This window comes from Silene latifolia, chromosome 6, assembly GCF_048544455.1.
Source record: "Silene latifolia isolate original U9 population chromosome 6, ASM4854445v1, whole genome shotgun sequence".
In the NCBI taxonomy this organism is placed as follows: domain Eukaryota; kingdom Viridiplantae; phylum Streptophyta; class Magnoliopsida; order Caryophyllales; family Caryophyllaceae; genus Silene; species Silene latifolia.
Genome location: NC_133531.1, coordinates 13,206,778 through 13,226,854, shown reverse-complemented (window position 1 = coordinate 13,226,854; position 20,077 = coordinate 13,206,778). Strand labels below are relative to the sequence as shown.

General features: G+C 38.7%; 3 protein-coding genes across 4 annotated transcripts; 1 reads left to right on the top strand and 2 right to left on the bottom strand.

The window, feature by feature from the left end:
- Window positions 1-373: 373 nt before the first annotated feature.
- On the top strand, window positions 374-2,010 carry LOC141658602 (U-box domain-containing protein 27-like). Its single transcript, XM_074465525.1, has one exon. The coding sequence runs from the start codon at window positions 640-642 to the stop codon at window positions 1,867-1,869; it is 1,230 nt and encodes a 409-aa protein (XP_074321626.1). The 5' UTR covers window positions 374-639; the 3' UTR covers window positions 1,870-2,010.
- Window positions 2,011-2,614: 604 nt separating this feature from the next.
- LOC141586396 (protein WHAT'S THIS FACTOR 1 homolog, chloroplastic) lies at window positions 2,615-5,635 on the bottom strand. 2 transcript variants are annotated; one of them, XM_074407607.1, is made up of 2 exons: window positions 4,184-5,635; window positions 2,615-2,994 (listed from the first exon to the last, which is right to left on the bottom strand). In XM_074407607.1, the coding sequence occupies exon 1, from the start codon at window positions 5,493-5,495 to the stop codon at window positions 4,194-4,196; it is 1,302 nt and encodes a 433-aa protein (XP_074263708.1). In that variant the 5' UTR covers window positions 5,496-5,635; the 3' UTR covers window positions 2,615-2,994; window positions 4,184-4,193. The 2 variants fall into 2 exon arrangements, with proteins under 2 accessions (XP_074263708.1, XP_074263709.1); XM_074407608.1 differs by having other exon boundaries at window positions 2,615-2,877.
- Window positions 5,636-15,805: 10,170 nt separating this feature from the next.
- On the bottom strand, window positions 15,806-16,347 carry LOC141658601 (histone H3.3-like). Its single transcript, XM_074465524.1, has one exon. The coding sequence runs from the start codon at window positions 16,342-16,344 to the stop codon at window positions 15,928-15,930; it is 417 nt and encodes a 138-aa protein (XP_074321625.1). The 5' UTR covers window positions 16,345-16,347; the 3' UTR covers window positions 15,806-15,927.
- Between the last annotated feature and the right edge of the window lie 3,730 nt (window positions 16,348-20,077).

The window sequence follows — 20,077 nt, the reverse complement described above, 5'->3', positions numbered from 1 at the left end:
GTCCACGGAAACTCTTCTCAGTTACCCTCCATTCATGCACCAAATCACAACTATTATTCACAATTCTCTAACAAGAACACGCAATTGTTCAACACAAATTCTTATTTAAAACGGGTAAATCCGTCTTACACTTAAAACGGTTCTAGACTTCTAGTAACATAGATGCGACAAAAGTTATTTGTCTATGAAATAGCAAAAAGCTTGTCTCATTCTATCTACCTGTTTAATCTTAAAACGGATATAATCGTCTTAAGAGAGAACAATTGATTATTCAAATCAAAGTTGATTGATATAGTCAATTAAAAACACCTAATCCTAGACTTGGACTGCCTCAAATTCATTAAAATTCCAACAAACCCAATCACAACTTCAACATTTTTGTTACTCCATGAATTAGAAAATAGACTTAGTCCACCCTCCCACACAAAAAATCCCACTAATCCACAGGCCACAGCTGTTTTTTCCTAAAATCTACACCCTTTTACACTAACATCCAAATTCTTCCAACTTCCCTTATTTGACTAAAAACACTCTCCTTTGACTCTTTGACTTTTTTTTATATTTATTTAATATATATAATTTCTATTTTCTTCCACTTTAACAAACACACCAACATTCATAGAAATTCATACTCTAAAAATGGTGAGAAATGAGCTTTGTGTAACAATACCATGTTACTTCAAATGTCCAATCTCAATGGAAGTGATGAAATCTCCGGTGTCGTTGTCCACGGGTGTAACGTATGACCGTTCTAGTATCCAACGTTGGCTGGAAACTGGTCATACTACGTGCCCTGCCACCATGCAGCCGCTCTCTTCTCCTTCCTTTGTCCCTAACCTTACGCTTCTTCGCCTCATCAAACTTTGGCCCACTTACAATGGAGGTCATGACGATGAGCAGTCACTTGTTTATTTTAGGAAACTTGTTAACCAAGCAAAGTCTTCGGATGAATCTTGTAGGGTTTTGGTTAAGTCTGAGGAATTTGAGGATTCTCTTACAAAAGTTTGCTTGCAAGCTAAGAAATCTGAGGAGTATTGTAGGGTTTTGGAGAAGTCTGAGGGGTTGTTGGATACTATTATGAGAATGATTAAGTTGTTTGACCAAGTCAACGGTAACGTCGAGAGTTTGGGAATGATGTTGGTTCTTCTCGATTTGGTTGTTAGTGATGTAGTAGTGTACAAAGAGCTTATCAAATGTTTGCCAAAGTTGGTCTTTGTTATGCAAACCGGAACCCTTGAAAGCAGGATCGCGATAGCGAGTATTTTACTCAAGACTGTGAATTATGATGGCGAAACAAAAGGTAAGATCATTGAGACGCCGAATTTGATTCTTGAAGCCTACAATTTAGTCAAGTGTGATGATGATTCTGCTAATGAGGCTGGATTAGGGCTACTGTCCACGTTAGCTGTAAACTCGAGACCATTGATTAAGGAACTTGTGAGATTAGGCGTGGTGAAGAGGGCAGGAGAGATCCTATGCGATAAAGGCCGTTTGAAAAATAAGGCGGTGATTTTGAGGATAATGGAAATGCTGGAAATGGTGGCCATGTCTAGGGAGGGCAGGAAGGCAATAAGCGAGGACGATAAGTGTGTGGAGGAGATTGTAAGGCGGTTGATGAAAGAGTCGGAGAAGGTGACCGAGCATGGAGCAACGGTGCTGTGGAGTGTGTGTTATAAGTTTCGGGATGAGAAGATTGTGGAAGTGGTAAGAAAATGTAATGGAGTAGGCAAGTGTGTGTTGCTGTTGCAGAGTAACTGTAAGGGTGTTGTCAAGAGTATGTGCGTCGATTTGATTAAGGTTTTGAGGGAAAGAGGAAAACCTTGTTTGGCTAACTATGATACCAAGACCACTCATGTAATGGCTTACTGAAATCTAGAGAATGAGTAGTAAAATGACATAGGTGAAAACAGAATTCATGCTCTAATTTTATTGAAGACGATGTAAATTCGACAGTAATTTGATCAATGATATACATGAACATATGAAGCAATCATGTCATTTCTTGGTTTACTATAGTTATTTTATTCTGTATCTATAATGATTGGATTCGTACACATAAAAATACAGATGCAGTTTCGAGATGACCCATAATGAAATTCATGTCAGCTGAATGACACTTTACTACACAAGAAATTAAGAAGTGGATGCAGTATACATCAAAACATTTCGCATAACTTAACCCAGAACATTAATACAGATGGATTGAATGTACACATGAAAATACAGATGCAGACATGCAGTTTCGAGATGACCCATAATGAAAAACGTGTCAGCTGAATGACACTTCACTACATTTGAAGTGCATGCAGTATTCAGCAAAACATTTCACATATCCTTGGTAGCAAAAGCCTCTTAAATGTAGCCAAAAGTTTTTTATTAAAGTGGACGAATCATGAAACATAGTTTTCCAAAATTGTCCGAAACAAACGTATTTGCCAGATGCTATAAGTCCAAGCTCTGGGATCACGTTATGTGCTGGACAATGACACAGAGCTGAAATACCAAGCACATTGCAGTGCAGTACAGGATGTAAATAGGGTTGGCAGGAATACCTCTTTTGTTGAAGTTAACCTCTGCCTTCAGGCTTCCCATTTCATTTGACGAGTTCCATAAGAATTTCTTCAAAAGGAGCTTGAACATCGACTTTCTGCCATTCCCATGGTTTGTTTTTCCGAAATTGTGGATGAATTACCGTCTCTGAGACACCTCCTTTTCATATATGAGTATTTGACTCGTCATGATTTCACGTCTCTTCTTTAACATCAACAAAGGAAGAGAGGGTTGCAATATTCCATTTTCATCCTGATGAATCAGCAACCCAGATTGGTTTTCCCACCTCTTTCGCATTCACTTCTGCAGGCTTCTAAAGCAACAAGACTGCAAAAGAAGGCAAAACAAAAGATCCTCATAACTCCATGGCATTGATTGTTTCAACTGTGCCTTCCATAGCTTCTTTGTTTTTAAAAAGTAATCCGGATAGTTGTCCAAAATGACCTGTGCTTGAGGTAAAGATGGTTAATTAAATGAGAAGTAAGCATTCAAGTAGTACAAGCGCAGGGCCAAAAGATAAAAACAAAAACATGAAAAGGGTGAATGCTTAAATATGAAAAATCCATGATGAGAAAGAACAATAGAACAAATCAATAACCTTGTTTCTTTTTTATTTGAGCATAGCCATCTTCTAATAAAAGCTCATAATCTTACGCCAACTGCAGACACCGACACAACACTACAAGAAACAGCACATTTGACCCAGTTCACCAGTTGTTGAATCCTCAATTTCTAACGGAGCCCTAGTGTCTTAAATTTGAGTCACTGTGAATCTTACACTTGGATATGTACTTGAGTAGTCAAGTTCATGTAACAAAGATCGTAGTTATAGACACTGAGCTTAGGGAAAATGCGCAAGGCGCACCGAGGGGCTAAAGGGCCGAGGCAAAGCGCAAGGCGAAGGCGTGCCCTTTTTTAATAACAAATTTGTTAGGTGAGCCTTGTCTTAAAGATATGGAAAGTGCGTACTATTTAACCTTGTTAGGTGAGCCTTGTCTAAAAGGCGCACCCAAAATGCACCGAGGCGTTTTGGCTAGTGCCTCATCCAAGGCGCGCCTTTTTAAACTAAGACACTGAGACAGTCAGTCCATTACATCACAGTAGATCTCTAACCCTAATCTTGCCACAAATCCATTGGGGAAGGGCCGCTCAAATAAAAATTAAAGAAGAGCTGTTGGAATTGCATATCAGAGCAGGGACAGGGCAGTGATAACCAAATATGTAGCTTTGTGATCTGTTTGGTAAAACGAATTTTATCAGCCAGACTAACAGACTTTTAACCAGTAAATATTCATCAGCCACAATAAGAAATTAAAACATAGAAAATGGAAATTGGGAGCATCATCAATAATATGCTTCTGATATCAACTACTACTCTCAGAACAACTCTGCTCGGCTCTGGCAACAACTCATGAATGATTTCAGAAGTGACCAATCATCATCAGAAAATGACTTTGGCTTAAAGAATCAAACAACATCCGCAAAAACTTGAATGAAACGTTTACGCATGTGAAACCAACTATATAAGGATTTGGTTGGTCTCAGGTGTGAAATTGTTTCATACTAGACCTACTGAGTAATACAATCAAGCATGCACACAAGGGCACATTAAGAATACTAAGTAAATAATGACCTGAATACGATTAACCATCCTTGTATGCTCTGGACACCTCATCGATATCCATCTCATCATCATCAGCCAGCAAGTCATCGTCCAAAACAGAAATCGTATTTTCCTTCTCTAAGTCCATCTGAGATCCCTCATCCTCAGATTCGCTGTTCCACATGTTCTTATCCTCAACATCCGATAATTCCTCAAAAGTTGCAGCCTTCCTCTTCCCTCTATACCCAATGAGACTATGAACCTTTTCCCTCCAAAGAACCAAGGGACTTTTCTCAATCAACTCTGAACCCTCATACGCCTCATTCAAAAACACATGAAACCGCTTCCCCCTCTCAGAAACATAAAAGATACCAAAATGCTTCAACAACAACCTCATCAACTTCTGAGGCATCACCATCTCCCTCCGAAAATGAGTCAAATGATCCGTCACCAGCCTCTTCTCAAGCGTAAAACTAAGCAATTCATGCATAATAGCCACTGCCCGTTTATCAAATTCAACTGATCCAGCCATAAGCCCTCGAGCATCAGCATAAGGCGACAAATACTCCCTCCTCTGAAACTGCTCTAACTTCCCACTAAACTTATACACATCCTTAAACATCGGTGGGAACTTCATAGGAAATGCCAACGACAGCATACCCGGCTCCTCCCCGCCTACCGCCTCCCCACAAAGACTCCCAATTCTTTTCTCTAATTCAGTCACTGCCCACTCCTTTTTCCACTCTACCAACTCCAAATACTCAATCTCATCATCCCCTTCCCGACATTTCGCCACACGAAAAAGACTAGGAAAATTATGCACCCAATCCTTCCTAAAATCCAAAGGCAACCCAAAATCCCTTCTAAAATGCGCAATCTTATCGATTCTCAATCGCTTATTAATCGACATCATTAAACACCTAGTAACATACTCAGCAGCCTGATCAGAATACAACCCAATTACCTTTTCCTCTTCATCTAACAATTCCTCAGCTTTTTGGGTCATACCAACCCACAAAACCCCTTTACAATCTTTATAAAAATCGAATATTTCAGGAGATTTCTTCAGGAAATCAGACATTTTATAGGGTTTGGGGAGATTAATTTGACGTCTATAATGATCAAGATTAGAAATGGGTATAACAGATTCAGGTTGAGATTGAATTACCTCCATTAAAAAATGGATTTTGGAGAAGATTTTCCATTTTTCAGTGACGATTTCAAGGTGATGAACTCTTTTTTTCTTGCTTCTGTCTCCTACTCTTCTGCTGCTCGTCATTTGTCGAGTAAATTGTGGAATGTATTTTCTGGGATTTTGTTTGGTAATTAATCTTAGTGACATTGTTTTTGTTGATGCAAAATTGCGAGAAATTCAATTTGCAGTTTTGAGTTCGAAGGTGGAAAAGTTTTGTTGGAGTTTAGACGACAGGGTTTTAGACTTTGTTAGCTTTCAGGGATATAACAAGAAGGGGTTTAGGCGGTCCGGATTGTGTTTGAACCTATTGTCCTTGTGTTAGGATAGGTTCAAGTTAGGGGTGGTCAAACCTCAAGGTCAACCCGGACCCGACCTTCGTGTCAATTTTCACCCGGCCTAACTTGAGCAAATCCAACTCGGCTTGCCCTTAACCCAAACCTATGGCCCTACCCCGGGCTGGTTCAGAGTCCACTTCCATCAGACTCAACCCAGCTCGTGTTGACCCGTCTTCCTCCTCATGTCGGTTTCAGGTTCACCTATCCCTACCCGACCCGACCCGGTGTTTGACCACCCCTAGTTCTGGTCAAGTTATTTCAAGAAAAGTTGTTTTTGGATGGAGTTAGTTTCTGAATTGAGGTTGTATATTGTTCCAACGCCTCCCTTACAAGTAAGATCGTTCTATCAATAACTCAGCCCTGTTTGATTTACTTTTCACCTTTTTTTTCACAAACCTAGATCAGAGAAGAAGCTCTTGAATCAGTGTATGACCAAATTAGCACCAAAGAAGTGTCATAACCTGTTATTCTTAAGTAGTTGGATTCTCGAAGGCATCTTCTTTGAACTCATAAACAATTTAACTTGATGGCGAATCTAATAGATCCTGTATCACTCTCACTCTTTCAAGTTCTTCTATTGCTACACTCTTTAATTCCGTTTTCATTCAATTTTTGTTTTGTTTATTGTTAAATACTTCTCCTTTATATGAACAACAGCCCACAAGCGCGATTGATTGTGCATGTTAGGACTTGTTTGGTTGCCCATCAAAAACACATGAATTATAATTCATGGGAAGTGTGTAAAAATAGCTTGTTATTTGATTGCTTCAATTCACATGAATTAGAACTTTCTAGGAACTCTAATTCCTCCATAATGGATGAAGTTGCTTATCTAGGCCCCCTAGTTAAGTGGAAATTCCTATGGAATTTGGGTTCCTACATGCAACCAAACACCTTTTCCAAATTCACATGAAATAGAATAGCACATTAATTGGATCTTTCCGGGCATTGCGAGTTCCCATTGTCAACCAAACGACCCCTTAATTTCCATAGTTCTACACCATTGTATGAGAATTTTTGCTTGTTTGTGCTTACTTGAGACATATGTTACTCCCTCCATTCAACTTCACAATGCCCTTTTTTATTTTACACACTATTTACAAGTGAGTATTCACTATCAATTTTCTCTCAATACGTAAGTGAAAATATATTCATTTGGGATCTTGTTTGATTCGTTACATTAAAAATATCTAACTTTTATAATTTTTGCAAATACGTAGCTAACGATATTTACCTCCTTCGTCTCAATCATTTGTTCACCTTTTTTTTATTCTTTGTGAGAGTTATTTTAATCAAAGATAAACTTCAATAGAGTTGTATTCTTGTGTGTTGGTGATTTAAGAGTAATTACCGGTTCATTTGGCGTAATTAAGGTCGGTTCATTGATAGGTAATTTCTAAATAATATAATACGAGTTCGAAAGTACGGAGTGTACGCTTGTATAATTATTTACGGGATTGCGGAATAGTTTTCGTTCGAATAACTATGACGGGGGTCTCGCGTAATTAAATTCCGCGTAATTTAATTAATTGTATCTGAATTTCTGAAGGGTTGCAACCTTTCACAAATACATCTCCTTGTTTCCCTGTTTTCCCAAATCCTTTCTATATAAATAGATAAAGGATGAGAAGAAAATGTTACGGAAAATCATAAACTTCTATTGCATCAAAAGCACGTATAACATCCTACACAAAATATTTCTATATTACGTCTCTGATTTTTGTGCGAAAAATCAGAGGGTACCGTCTTATCTCAATAGGAAATTTGGTTTCACTCAAGCACTAATAAGAATCGAATTATTCTATTAAAAAAGCAGGGTTAATTCGGTGCGATTTTATTGTCAATTCATGTTCGTACATATACAGTATCTAACATTGTGTGTGTCTGATTTCTCAGTGCTCATTGACGCAAGTAATTCGTTAAAAATGTTGGGAAATTGCCAAATTGGGGGCCAAATGATTTGTTATTGCAATTTTGAAAGGGACGGGTTTTCTGAACCATGGTCGATGGTCACTAAGTGCCAGTGTGCCACTGCTCAATAACTTTACCCGACATCAACATGTTTGCTTAATAATATGGCTAAACTAAAAGCATGAAATAATGGATCTTGTGAATATGATGACAATTACTACCTCCGACTCAATAGTATAAGAATATGAATTGTGTTATTGTTTATTCACAATTACTACCTCCGACTCAATAGTATAAGAATATGAATTGTGTTATTGAATGAATAAGTTAGAAGAGATTACAAGCTATTTATAATTACAATTAGGAGTAGAAGACTAGGTATATAACTAACCCTAAAGAAGAGGAGAAAGACTAGGTAAGTTAGCTAACAATATACATGAGAATAGGAACAATAACAAAAGGATAAACATACAACAAATATCCTATATACAAGCAAACTATGACTTAGTAATATCTTCAATACTCCCGCTCAAGATGGACGGGCGAAGCCGAAGGCCAATCTTGGATGATAATTCTAGGAAGCGAGGTTTATGTAGAGGCTTAGTTAGTGTATCAGTCAGTTGATCACTGCCATTAATATGCTGCACACGAATATTACCAAGACGAACTTGTTCTTTGACAAAATGAAACGATAGTGCTAAATGCTTCATCCGTGAGTGGAAAACTGGATTTGCGGAATAATGAGTTGCAGATAAATTATCACAATATATAACAGGAGGCTGAGGGACACGAATACCGAGCTCATGTAACAGGGAAATTAACCAAAGAAGTTCGGAGGTGGTGGCGGACACGGCTCGAAATTCTGCTTCAGTAGATGAGAGGGGGAGGGCTCGTTGTTTCCGTGAAGACCAACTGATGGGGTTAGAGCCAAGATAAACAAGGTAACCGGAAGTAGAGACATAATCCGAGGTATCACCACCTCAGTCCGCGTCACAATATGCGTGAAGAGAAAGGGGACTTGTTCTGTTCAGATGGACACCGAGGTGAAGAGTACCACGCAGGTAGCGTAATAACCTTTTTAGAGCAGTCCAGTGAAGAGCCGTGGGGTGGGTTAAGAACTGGGCGAGCTTGTTAACAGAGAAAGCAATGTCAGGACGGGTAAGTGAGAGCACTACTACAAAAAACGTAATACACATCACTCAATAGACATCCGATTTTAAAAAAAAACTGATGTCCATTTATAGACATCAGAGTTTTGAAAAAAAACGATGCCTATAAAATTCAATATACATCGGTTTTTTAAAAAGACTGATGCCTATGAAATTCAACTTTAATAAGCATGAGACAATTGAACAGCCGATGCCTATCAATTTTCAGAAACTATTTAAAATTCCTCATCCTCCCTTTTTTTTTTTTTTTTAGACAAACGCCTCATCCTCCCTTATTCATATACTCTTTCTGATTTGCCCCAATTCCCCAACCTACATAATCCTATTTTTTTTTTAGATCTGTTGATCATTTTCACTCTCTCAACCCTAACACTATAGAATACTCACCATGGCTGACGAACACCACTTTTGCCTGGTCAAACTTTCTTCGCCGCCATTAGTCAGTAGACCTTCGCCGTTCTCCATTGCTAACAGCCGATCGAACACCTTCATTCGCCATTGGCCGCAAACTTTCGCTCTCACCTTTCGACCACCGCGTTTTGCCCGCCGCCAACCTCTCTTCCATAATCCATCAAGGTATATTTTCGAATCTAATTACTTCAATCTTCTATATTTGTTGCTTGGTTTGATTTAGGGTTACGTTTCTTTGAAATTTAGGGTTTAGGTTCTTTAATTAGCAAATTGGGTTCTTTTATGTATTCTTTTGTGTATTCCAAAAGAGTAGTATACGATTATAAAATATTGTGTTGTGTTGATGCCGAAGTAGTTGCCGCCAACCTCTCTTCCAGACCTGGTTGGCAAAAAACGAGTTACTCGGACACATGCAAGGTCAGTTTGTTTCGGTCATTTTTTTGGGTCCATGGCTGTGATTCTAGACTTCTACTCTATTGGGTTTGAGTCGGATCATATTACAGAACAAGAGCAAGAGAAGCCTGACATTATTTGAGACTCGAAATACTCCTCCGTACCAAATCGATCACAAAGTGGTGCCAATCTTGCAGAATTTCGAATTGGTTTAAATCTTGTCAATATACTTGAACAAAGAGTAGATCGTTAGACGTACTTCGGTTGATGCAGTTGTCCCAAGTCGGGTTTTTGCAGTTGAATTATAGAAACTACCAGAAAATGTACTTGATTCGAATTCTGTCAAAAAAATCGAGTCTGTTCTACCAAATGGTGGTCAAAGTTTGCTTATAATATCTCATTTTTCTATCAAAAATGGTGGTCAAAGTTTTTACCTGTTTTGTCATAATCTTTGATCCACTTTTATTTTCATTCTAAATGGCTAAGTTTGTTCTGCAGGACATGACTACACACAAACTTATATTCCAGAGGATGATGAACTGCTAAATGACGATAGGCTTATGATAGTCAAGCGGATCGGGAGCCGGCCTTAAGTTGAGTTGCTATGAATGCCGAGTATCAGTTAGAAAGGTATTTTCAAGTTTTATATGCCCTTACTTATAAGCTTTACTAAGTAATTGTAACATTATTTTTGCAGTTTTTCTACTTCTCATAGTTATGTTGCGAAATGGCTTACTTGTGATTTAACTATTGAATGCACACTTTTTTATTCTCTACTTCAGATAGTATGTATGTCATATACCTGATAATAACTTTCACTTTGGTTATGCTATACTAGTATACTCATTATTTATTGTGTAGTGCTCCGTCCTTCCATTTATATTGTAACCTTTAGACATAGATTGTCAATCGCAATTTTCTCCCATCCTTTGAGAAAGTTGCTGGCTCAGTTGAGACTCGCTCCCTTATCTTTCACCTTTACTGCTTTCGACATTGTTACTATATAGTTATTGTATGATCCTTTGTTTGTCTCTTTTGGCTTCGGATGAATGTATACTGCTGTAATGTTGCAGTGTTATTAGTCTTAGTGAGGCGCTAACCAAAACGCCTTATTACTGCGCTGAATTTTTGCCTTTGTGTGAGCCTGACTCAGCCTGTTAGCTTATTTGTGTATGTAATTGTTTGAAGAGAGGAATACAAAGAGCCGCTATACTATTGCTAGGAGCAAGAGCAAAGTTGTAGTTGTTGGGTATGTTCTCTTGACTTTGTTTTGATAAGGTTAAGTGATAATGCACACTAGACCGAGCTAGGAAAAATACATACAGAAGTGCAGTCTGTCAGTCACTATTATGCTAATGCAAAGCGTGTCTTCAGTATGTATGTGTTTTTTTTGTCGTCGTATTGCTTCTGCTCACACTTGTGTTTGTCTAAGGTTAAGTGATGAATGGGTTGCAGCTAGTAATGTGTTGAAGTGACTTGTTCTAAATCGTTTCTTGTGCATTTTTGTTACGATAATTTCAGCTTGTGTATATCCTTCGTTTGAACATCGGGTCTGCTATGTGACGTTTTTAGCAGACTTTTAGCTCAGTAAGCTCTTTGATGTTTGGCCAATATCAGTCATAGTTTTCAGATTTAACATAGTTCAGTGTTGGGTTTTAATGTCACAGGAATCAATGGATTGTAAGAGGTGACAAGGGTAAAGTGAAGGTCATGGAGTACGAGTTGCTAAGGAGGAATTTCGTCAGTGGCTGTTTTGGATTAATTTATGAAGAAGATAATAAGGATAATCTTGCGACTAAGTACGAATTTGAAAGTGGAGTCGCTGATGAAACATTAATTTTGTTGATAGGTTGGTTGGTTAAAGATCGTTTGGTAATTGACTTGGAATAATCGGTTAATTGTATAAAGACATTTGTTGTTAATTATCGATTAATATATTGGGCAACAATACCGTAATTTATTTTTTTTTATTAAAAAAAATTATAGACATCGGTTTTTTTTGGATATCTGATGTCCATGGTCTTGAATAGACATCAGATTTTTGAAACATCTGATGTCTATATCTTATATAGGCATCGGATTTCCTAAAAAACTGATGTCTATTTTTGAATAGACATCAGACTTAAGACTGATGTATAAGCAAAAAGAATATACATGTGTCAACTGTGCATCAGTTGTAAATCTGATGCCTATTGATGAAAATGTCGGATGTCTATGATGATTTTTGTAGTAGTGGAGGTATTGTAAGCTACCAATAATAGCACGATAATTGGTTTCATCATGAATTGGTTGGGTTGGTTCGGCCAGTAATGGTGGGTGAGGAACCATAGGTGTAGAGGCAGGATTACAGTCATGGTAATCAAATTTATGGAGTAAGTCGGATAGATATTTGGTTTGGTTTATATTAAATGAAGTCCATTTGTGGTTGGAGTGACTTCTATGCCAAGGAAGAAAGAGAGGGGACCCAAGTCTTTGAGGGAAAATTTGGTAGCGAGGTGGGTGATAAAGGTTTGAATGTGGGTATATGATGGACCGGTGACAATAATGTCATCGACATAAACGAGAACCAGTAGCTTGATGTGAGCGTTGACATAGATGAAAAGAGATGGGTCGGATATCGAAGACTTGAGGCCATAGCGTAGCAGGTAGGACTTGAGTTCGACATACCATGCTCGCGGGGCTTGTTTGAGACCGTAAAGAGCTTTGTTTAACTTGCAAACATGGTCGGGTTTTTCTGGGTCAATAAAACCGGATGGTTAGGTCATAAACACGGTATCACTGAAGTTGCCTTGGAGAAAGGCGTTGTTGACATCAAGTTGATGAAGATGCCAGCTTTGTGTGACGACAATGGTTAGAATAAGGCGGATGGTGGTGGGTTTTATTACGGAGCTAAAAGTTTCGGAATAATCAACACCCGGTCGTTGATGGAATCCCTTAGCAACTAATCGGGCTTTATGTTGCTTGAGACTCCCATCCGGGTTATATTTGACACGGTATACCCATTTACAGCCTATGATGTTTCGGGCTTGAGAACGGGGAACCAGTGTCCATGTTTGGTTTCGAATAAGGGCTTGATGTTCCTCAATCATTGCAGCTCGCCATCGGGGATCGATTAGAGCCTGTTTGGTCGTGGTGGGTGTGGTATGGGTAGTGGGAGCTACGGCTGTTATGGCATAGCGGGGATTGAGTTTAATAATATTGTGGGAGAGGCGGGTTTCAACACGGCGAGGAGGAGGAGGTGGAGGTGGTGGAGGTGGCGGGGATGGGGAAGATAGGGCAGGGGTGGTTGGGGTAGCAGCGGCTGTAGGAGATGAGGGGGAAGTAGTGGTAGTAGGCATTGTGGAGGAGGAGAGAGGTGGGGTTTGTCGAGGAGAGCTGGTGGAGGAGGGAGGTGAGGAATCAGGGTGTCGAGGGGAGGTAGGAGTGGAGGTCGGGTTATTGGGTGGCGGGTCAGAGGGCGTAGGAGTGGTATGGGGAATGGTGAGGTCAAGAATATGTAAAGAAAGAGTGCACCAGTCATCAATAGTTGGAGTTGTTGATAGGGTCGAGTTTGAAAGAGTAAGATAAGGAAATTCGGTTTCGATGAAACGGACGTGACGAGATGTAAATAACTTGTGGGAGGATGGGTCATAACAAAGATAAGCACTCTGAGTAGTCGAATATCCCACAAATATACATGGTGTGGACCGTGATTCGAGTTTATGGGTTGTGTACGGACGAAGCCACGGGAAGCAAAGACAACCAAAAGGACGGAGTTTATGGTAGTTGGGCGGTTTGTGATGGAGGGTTTCATAGGGTGATTTGTTTCGAAGAGTGGATGTGGGTAAGCGATTAATTAGATAAGCTGCAGTAGAGAAAGCGTAGGGCCAGAAGGTAGTCGGAAGACGAGCTTGAGTGAGTAGAGCGAGTCCGGTTTCGACAATGTGTCTATGACGCCGCTCGGCAAACCCGTTATGCTCGGGTGTGTGGGGAGGGGATGTTAAGTGAGTAATTCCATCGTTTAAAAGAGCTGGGTTTAGTCGTTTATACTCACCACCATTATCCGAGTAGAATTGCCGAATTGGTTTATTAAAATATTTTTCGACAATAGATTTAAATTGGTGAAATGTAGTGAATGTAATAGGGTATAGCCAAAAATAATGACTAAAATGATCGACAAAAATCACATAATATTTAAAATTGTCGTGAGAGAGGACGGGAGCGGTCCAGACATCCGAATATATGATGTCGAGTGTAGCCGTGGAGGTAAGAGTCGAAACGGAAAATGGGAGTTTATGACTTTTATTCATTAGGCATGAAGTACAATGCGTAAAACTAGAAATACGTAAATTAAAATGAGAGTTTAACAATTTGAGAGTTGCATTTGAAGGGTGGCCAAGACGGTGGTGCCAAGAGGTCGAGACAGCGGAATAGGCTTGGGTCGAGGATGGTGGATGCCACTCATACGTTCCATCACGAAAGTGGCCTTGGAGAAGAGTTGCTCCCGTCGAGATTGCCTTAAAACAGAAAGAAGTGGGTGAGAATAAAGCAATAGCATTATTATCCGTACAAAATTGAGACACGCAGAGTAATTTACGAGAAATGGTCGGAACAACTAGAACTTATTAAAAGTAAGTGAGTGAAAAGAAAATGAACCATGCTAATTGGAAGAGACGAGCCATCTCCAATTACGAGGTCGTCAAGTCCATCATAAGGTGCATGAAGGGAAAGAGTGTTGAGGTCATTGACAACGTGGTGAGATGCACCACTGTCAATGAGAAAGGAAGAGGAAGGGGTAGAGGAGGCAGTGACGGTGTGGGCATAAGAAGGGTTTCGGGTCAGGGTTGGACGGCTGAGTTTGGGATGATTGGTACTGGGAACGAGACTGGTTGGAATGGGGTTGGGAATGGTAACGGGGCTGGGTTGAATGGGGTTGATAGCGTGGAGTGGAGGTCGAGTAAAGGTGGGTTGAGGCGGCATGGGCAGAGGGGGTGAAAGTGGTGGCAGGGGATTGATTACTCACAAGAAGTTCATGATTGATAAGCTTCTCATGTAAATCGTCAAATGTGATGGGTACGTCACGAGCACGGACGACATCGATGACGGGTTGGTATAATTTTTGGTCGAGGCCGTCAAGTATTTGGCTTGTGACATCCTCATTGTCGACGGGTTTTCCTAGTTGGGCAAGGTTTGCGGCACAGGTCTTGATGGCTAACATATAATCTGTGACGAATATGTCGCCCATGGTAATGTTTTTGAGACGGTTCTTTAATTGTAGTATGTGACCGCGAGATGGGTTGGCATAGGTGGTGGCAAGAAGGGTCCAAGCCGCGTGGGATGTGGTGCAGTCAAGGATAAGTGGAGCGACTGTTTCATGTAGGGTACCGCCAAGGGCACCGAGAATTAGTTGGTCTTGTTTAAACCAGGTGTTGTAGGCAGGGTTCGGTATGGGGTCTGGATTGGGTTTGGCTTCGGTGGCTGTGGGTGTGGTTGTTTGTGGTGGAGGGGTTAGCGAGCCGTCAAGAAAACAGAAAAGGCCGAAGCCTTGTAGGAGACGGGTGATTTGGAATCGCCAAGAGCGATAGGTTGTTGGTGTAAGTTTGGTGCAAGTAGGGAAGGATATGGAGATCAATGGTTTGGTTGGCTCGTCGGCATCCGGGATAAGGTTGTTGGAATGGTTGGCCATGGTTGCTCGAAGGAGAAGAAGAATAGGGATAGTGGTTAGGATCCATGTGGGAATGATACCATATAAGAATATGAATTGTGTTATTGAATGAATAAGTTAAAAGAGATTACAAGCTATTTATAATTACAATTAGGAGTAGAAGACTAGGTATATAACTAACCCTAAAGAAGAGGAGAAAGACTAGGTAAGTTAGCTAACAATATACATGAGAATAAGAACAATAACAAAAGGATAAACATACAACAAATATCCTATATACAAGCAAACTATGACTTAGTAATATCTTCAATAAATAGATTCTTTACATTTTATTAAACTGCTACTCTCAAATGAATAAAAGTGTAAAAAATCTGTTGAGTCCGAGGGAGCTTATACTTGACAGTCTGCTCTAGAAATTATTGCACCGAGCTTATGCTTAGCACTTGTAGGAATGTAGGAAGGACAATCATTGTTTCAAAAGCAATGATGCCAAGACAAAATAACAATGTGAAGAAAACCAAAGAGATATTAAACTGGAAACTCAATTAATTAATATGCATGAAAGTAGCTACTATTATACCCTAGAGACCTAGAGTTCTAGACATGGTACCAAGCAAATTTAAAACATTGTTCTAGTGAACAGCTTAAACAGCATAAACGACATAGGCTGCGCTTTTTATTTATGACTTAGATAATATAGTACTGCTGTAGAAGCCCTAAGCAATTTGGCCTCTGATCCTCTTAGCGAGCTGGAAGTCCTTGGACATGATGGTAACGCGTTTGGCATGAATAGCACAAAGATTGGTGTCTTCAAATAAACCAACAAGGTACGCTTCAGCCGCTTCCTGAAGGGCTAAGACTGCGTGGCTCTGAAAACGCAGGTCAGTCTTGTATTCCTGTGCAAGTTCACGAACAAGCCTCTGAAACGGAAGTTTCTTAATCAGAAGCTCTGTCGTCTTTTGGTACTTGCGAATTTCACGCAAGGCGACTGTCCCAGGTCTGTATCGATGAGGCTTCTTCACACCACCTGTTGTTGGGATGGATTTCCGTGCCGCCTTCAAGGCGTAGTTCAACTGCTTCCTTGGTGCCTTGCAGATAGTAGATTTTCGGGCAGTTTGCTTTGTTCGAGCCATCTTTTTTTTACGAAGGCAGGAAATTGTGATGTTAAAATTCGAATAGCAAATGCGTATTTATAGTGTATAAGTGACCTTGTAGGATAAGGAAACTGGTAGAGTCATGGTGGGACCCTCAATCTAGTCATGTTTCCTAAAAATTAGAGATGAAGATATGTTGATGTGTAGTTGATTTCCTTATTTTGCCTGAAAATAGAAAGATGGGGATCGTGCAGTATTAGTTTCAGAAAATTAAATAAAAAATCTTTAAAGTTTATAAAACTTCCTTAGCAAGTATTGTTTCCATTTTCAATCAATTTAAAAGACGGGTCTACTCGTTGATTCTGAATTATAATGGAATAAAGCAAACTAGTTTTAAGCCGTGCAATTTAGTATATTTTTTAAAATAACGTATCATTTATTCTACCATAATAACTATGCAGTACTTTTTATCATAAAGTAAATGTATAAATATTGAAAACTTAACTACGTTCTATAAAATAAAATATTTCTTAAAATTAAACTTATAAAAGTACTCGATTTTTTTTTTTGAAGTATGGGTTGACCGGTTGAGCCATCTATTCCATGTCTATGATCAATTTCAACAATAAGTCTCTTTTATATATTTGGTTCAACATGAAAAAAAAAAAAAAAAAAAAAAAAAAAAAAAAAAAAAAGGTCAAGTATTATATTGCATGTGCATATAAGACAAATGTATGCATTCTCCTTTTATTTTATTTTAACTACTTGGCTCACTTTAAAATTAAGACGAATATACCCGTTATAAATGAGAATTTATCAAAATTTCATTATAACTTTTGTGCATACATTTGCCCACATAAGAACTCAATTTAAATGGATTTACGTATCTAAGTAAAAAAAATTGATCGACAAATTTGGCCCATAAAAAAGTAAGAAACCCTAGCCTAAACCCATATAATTAAGTAAAACTAACCACTAATAATCCATCACCCCAAATATACCACTCTTAAACGCAGCTCACATCCCTCTCTCACTCTGTCTCCCCCAACCTAAACACATTAACGCCATTAAATTCGATATAAACTCTTCTGCTGCTTTTTATTTATCTTCATTCTCGGATTGGATTTCGCTAAATGCCACTAATAAGGTGATCGTGGAAATGCAAGATTGGTCCATGAAGTTTGCGATTACGTGTTGGTGGATTTGGAGGTGGAGGAATAACATCGCGTTTGGTCGCCCTAACGAAAACCCTATTCACCCAATTGATCTTCTCCGTCAGCAATTTGAAGCCTCAAAGAACCCTTTTGATAAATTCTCCCTGTTTGTCCCTATTCCTGGTTCGATTCGAAACGAAGTTTATATACGTTGGCACCCACCTCTCCATGGGTGGTGTCTTCTAAGACCTTGTTTGGTTACACCCTCAATTCATGGGAATTTAGAATTCCCATGAATTGAGTTTTTAGTAACTTGTTTGGTTACCCCTCATATTGCAAAATGGGGGAGTTTCCAACTCCAAGGGAGAATTCAACTCCTACATGATGTAGGAGTTTGATTACCAACCCCTCCCTAGGTAATTGGAAACTCCCACATCTTATTTCCTAGAAAATTACCCATTTACCCCTAAAAAAAGAGAAAGTTTCAAAGCTTTGCATAAACGTAGGATCACTTCCCTATTTCTCTCATATGAAGTTATATCGTTTGCACACAGCTCATCAACACCATTCACAAGCAAATACCAGTAAGCAATAAGGTATGATCTCATCATATTATTTATTCCATCTACAATTTTTTTTGTCTATTCTCATCCATTATTGCTCATCTCGATTGTATCTGTTTCATTTTTATTGTTAATTTGTATTTTTTTGATTGAATGTTTGGTTCGGATACTGTATGTATTAATTGAAAAAAAAAACTATTGTTTTTGTGATATTAACCTTTTCAAATTAGGATATGACATCAAATGTTAGATATTAATAAATTGGTATATGGTAGGATAAGGTGATGAACCAGGTTTTAGGATGAGGTTTTTTGAAGTAGACATAATTCATTTGTCAAATATATAAAAGAAACGTATAGTTAATAATGATGGGTTTGGTGATCGCTAATTTTGAATTGAAGGAGTAAACAACGTTGATGCAGGGGAGTGAACTTTCTAGAGTGGACAAGTATGTCATCGATGATGACACAAGCTCTCTCACTGATGACACAAGCTCTCTAGAAAGGGGACAAGTATGTCATCGATGATGACACAAGCTCTCTCAATTGGCCACATCAACCAAACGAGCGAATCATACTTGTAACCCAAATTCTTATTTGTGACGGTCGATATCCGTCACAAGCTTGTGACAGGTCAAGTAAAACCCATATGAGAGGATAAAGACAATTTTTTTGTGAATCCCTATACATTCTACTTTTTGTCTTATATACCTATATGGGTGATACTTGACCCGACAGAAGCTTGTGACGGATATATCCGTCACATGTAAGACCTATTGTACTTTTAATAAGAGACTTCACATGTTCTAAAATCAACTCAGGTTTCAACAAAACTCGATTAACTCTGTTGATTGCATTTATTGACAGCCTATTTTCTTAATTTAGTGCATTTCTTTCTGTTGATTGCATTTAGAATGTCCTTGGGACTCACTTGAGCACAATTCTTCTGCTATTTTCACAGTCTTGAAATAAATTCTCATGACTCTCGACCCGTATAGTTGTTATTATAGTTAATAGCGTGATATTCATAGCTTGTTAGGTATTGTTGTTAACTTTCAATTGTTTATTAATCTTAGGTGGGTGTTTTTCTACGATGGCTCGACTGTCTTTGAGTAAACGGAAGAAGATAGTTGTTATATGTATTGTGATATATAGACAAATGCTTTTGATGGTTATGGAGACTATTGTTGAATTATTATGTCTTCTAGCAAATTTAAATAGTAAGATTCCGAAATCTATGACATATGTGTTTGACAACTCCATTGATGAAAGAATTCAAGCAAGACTTTTAAATCTTAGGTCAATTATACAAGGGAATGATGTAGTATGTTTCGATAACCTTAGGATGGATAGATCATGCTTTGGTAAGTTATGTGAGTTGCTTAGGGATGTCGGTAGGCTTGAAGGGAATAGAAACACGAGTTTAGAGGAAATGGTTGCATTATTTCTTTTTACACTTTCTCATGACACGAAAAATAGAAGAACTCAGTTATATTTTAGAAGAAGTGGAGAGACTGTATCCAGACATTTCAATTCAGTTCTTCGTGCCGTGCTTAGATGTCATCATCTTTTATTCAAGAAACCTGAACCGATCACTGAAAATTGTCAAGATGAAAGATGGAACTGTTTTAAGGTAAGAAAATAAATCATGATTTTATGGTGACTTTATGAGTTCCAATTTTATTTCTCTCTTTTTTTTTTAAGTTTATTAATGACATATGTGCGTCTATATTTTGTAGAATTGCTTGGGTGCTTTAGATGGAACACATATTAAGCTTCGTGTTGGAGGGGAGGATAAAGTTAGGTTTAGAACTAGGAGAGGATAACTTACTACTAATGTTCTCGCGGCTTGCACACGGGATATGCAATTTGTTTATTTGTTACCCGGTTGGGAGGGTTCGGCACATGATAATAGAATTCTCCGTGATGCACTATCTAGGGATAATCCTTTGAGAGTACCGCAAGGTAATAACAATAACCGATTTGAGTTTGCTATTGTAAAATATTAACCAATTTAAGATATTAAGATATTATTGTCTCTATTTTAGGGTATTAT

What these genes read in the sequence shown, in the direction of transcription:
- LOC141586396 (XM_074407607.1), bottom strand. Translation starts at nt 5,495, where the DNA reads ATGTCACTAAGATTAATTACCAAACAAAATCCCAGAAAATACATTCCA.
- LOC141658602 (XM_074465525.1), top strand. Translation starts at nt 640, where the DNA reads ATGGTGAGAAATGAGCTTTGTGTAACAATACCATGTTACTTCAAATGT.
- LOC141658601 (XM_074465524.1), bottom strand. Translation starts at nt 16,344, where the DNA reads ATGGCTCGAACAAAGCAAACTGCCCGAAAATCTACTATCTGCAAGGCA.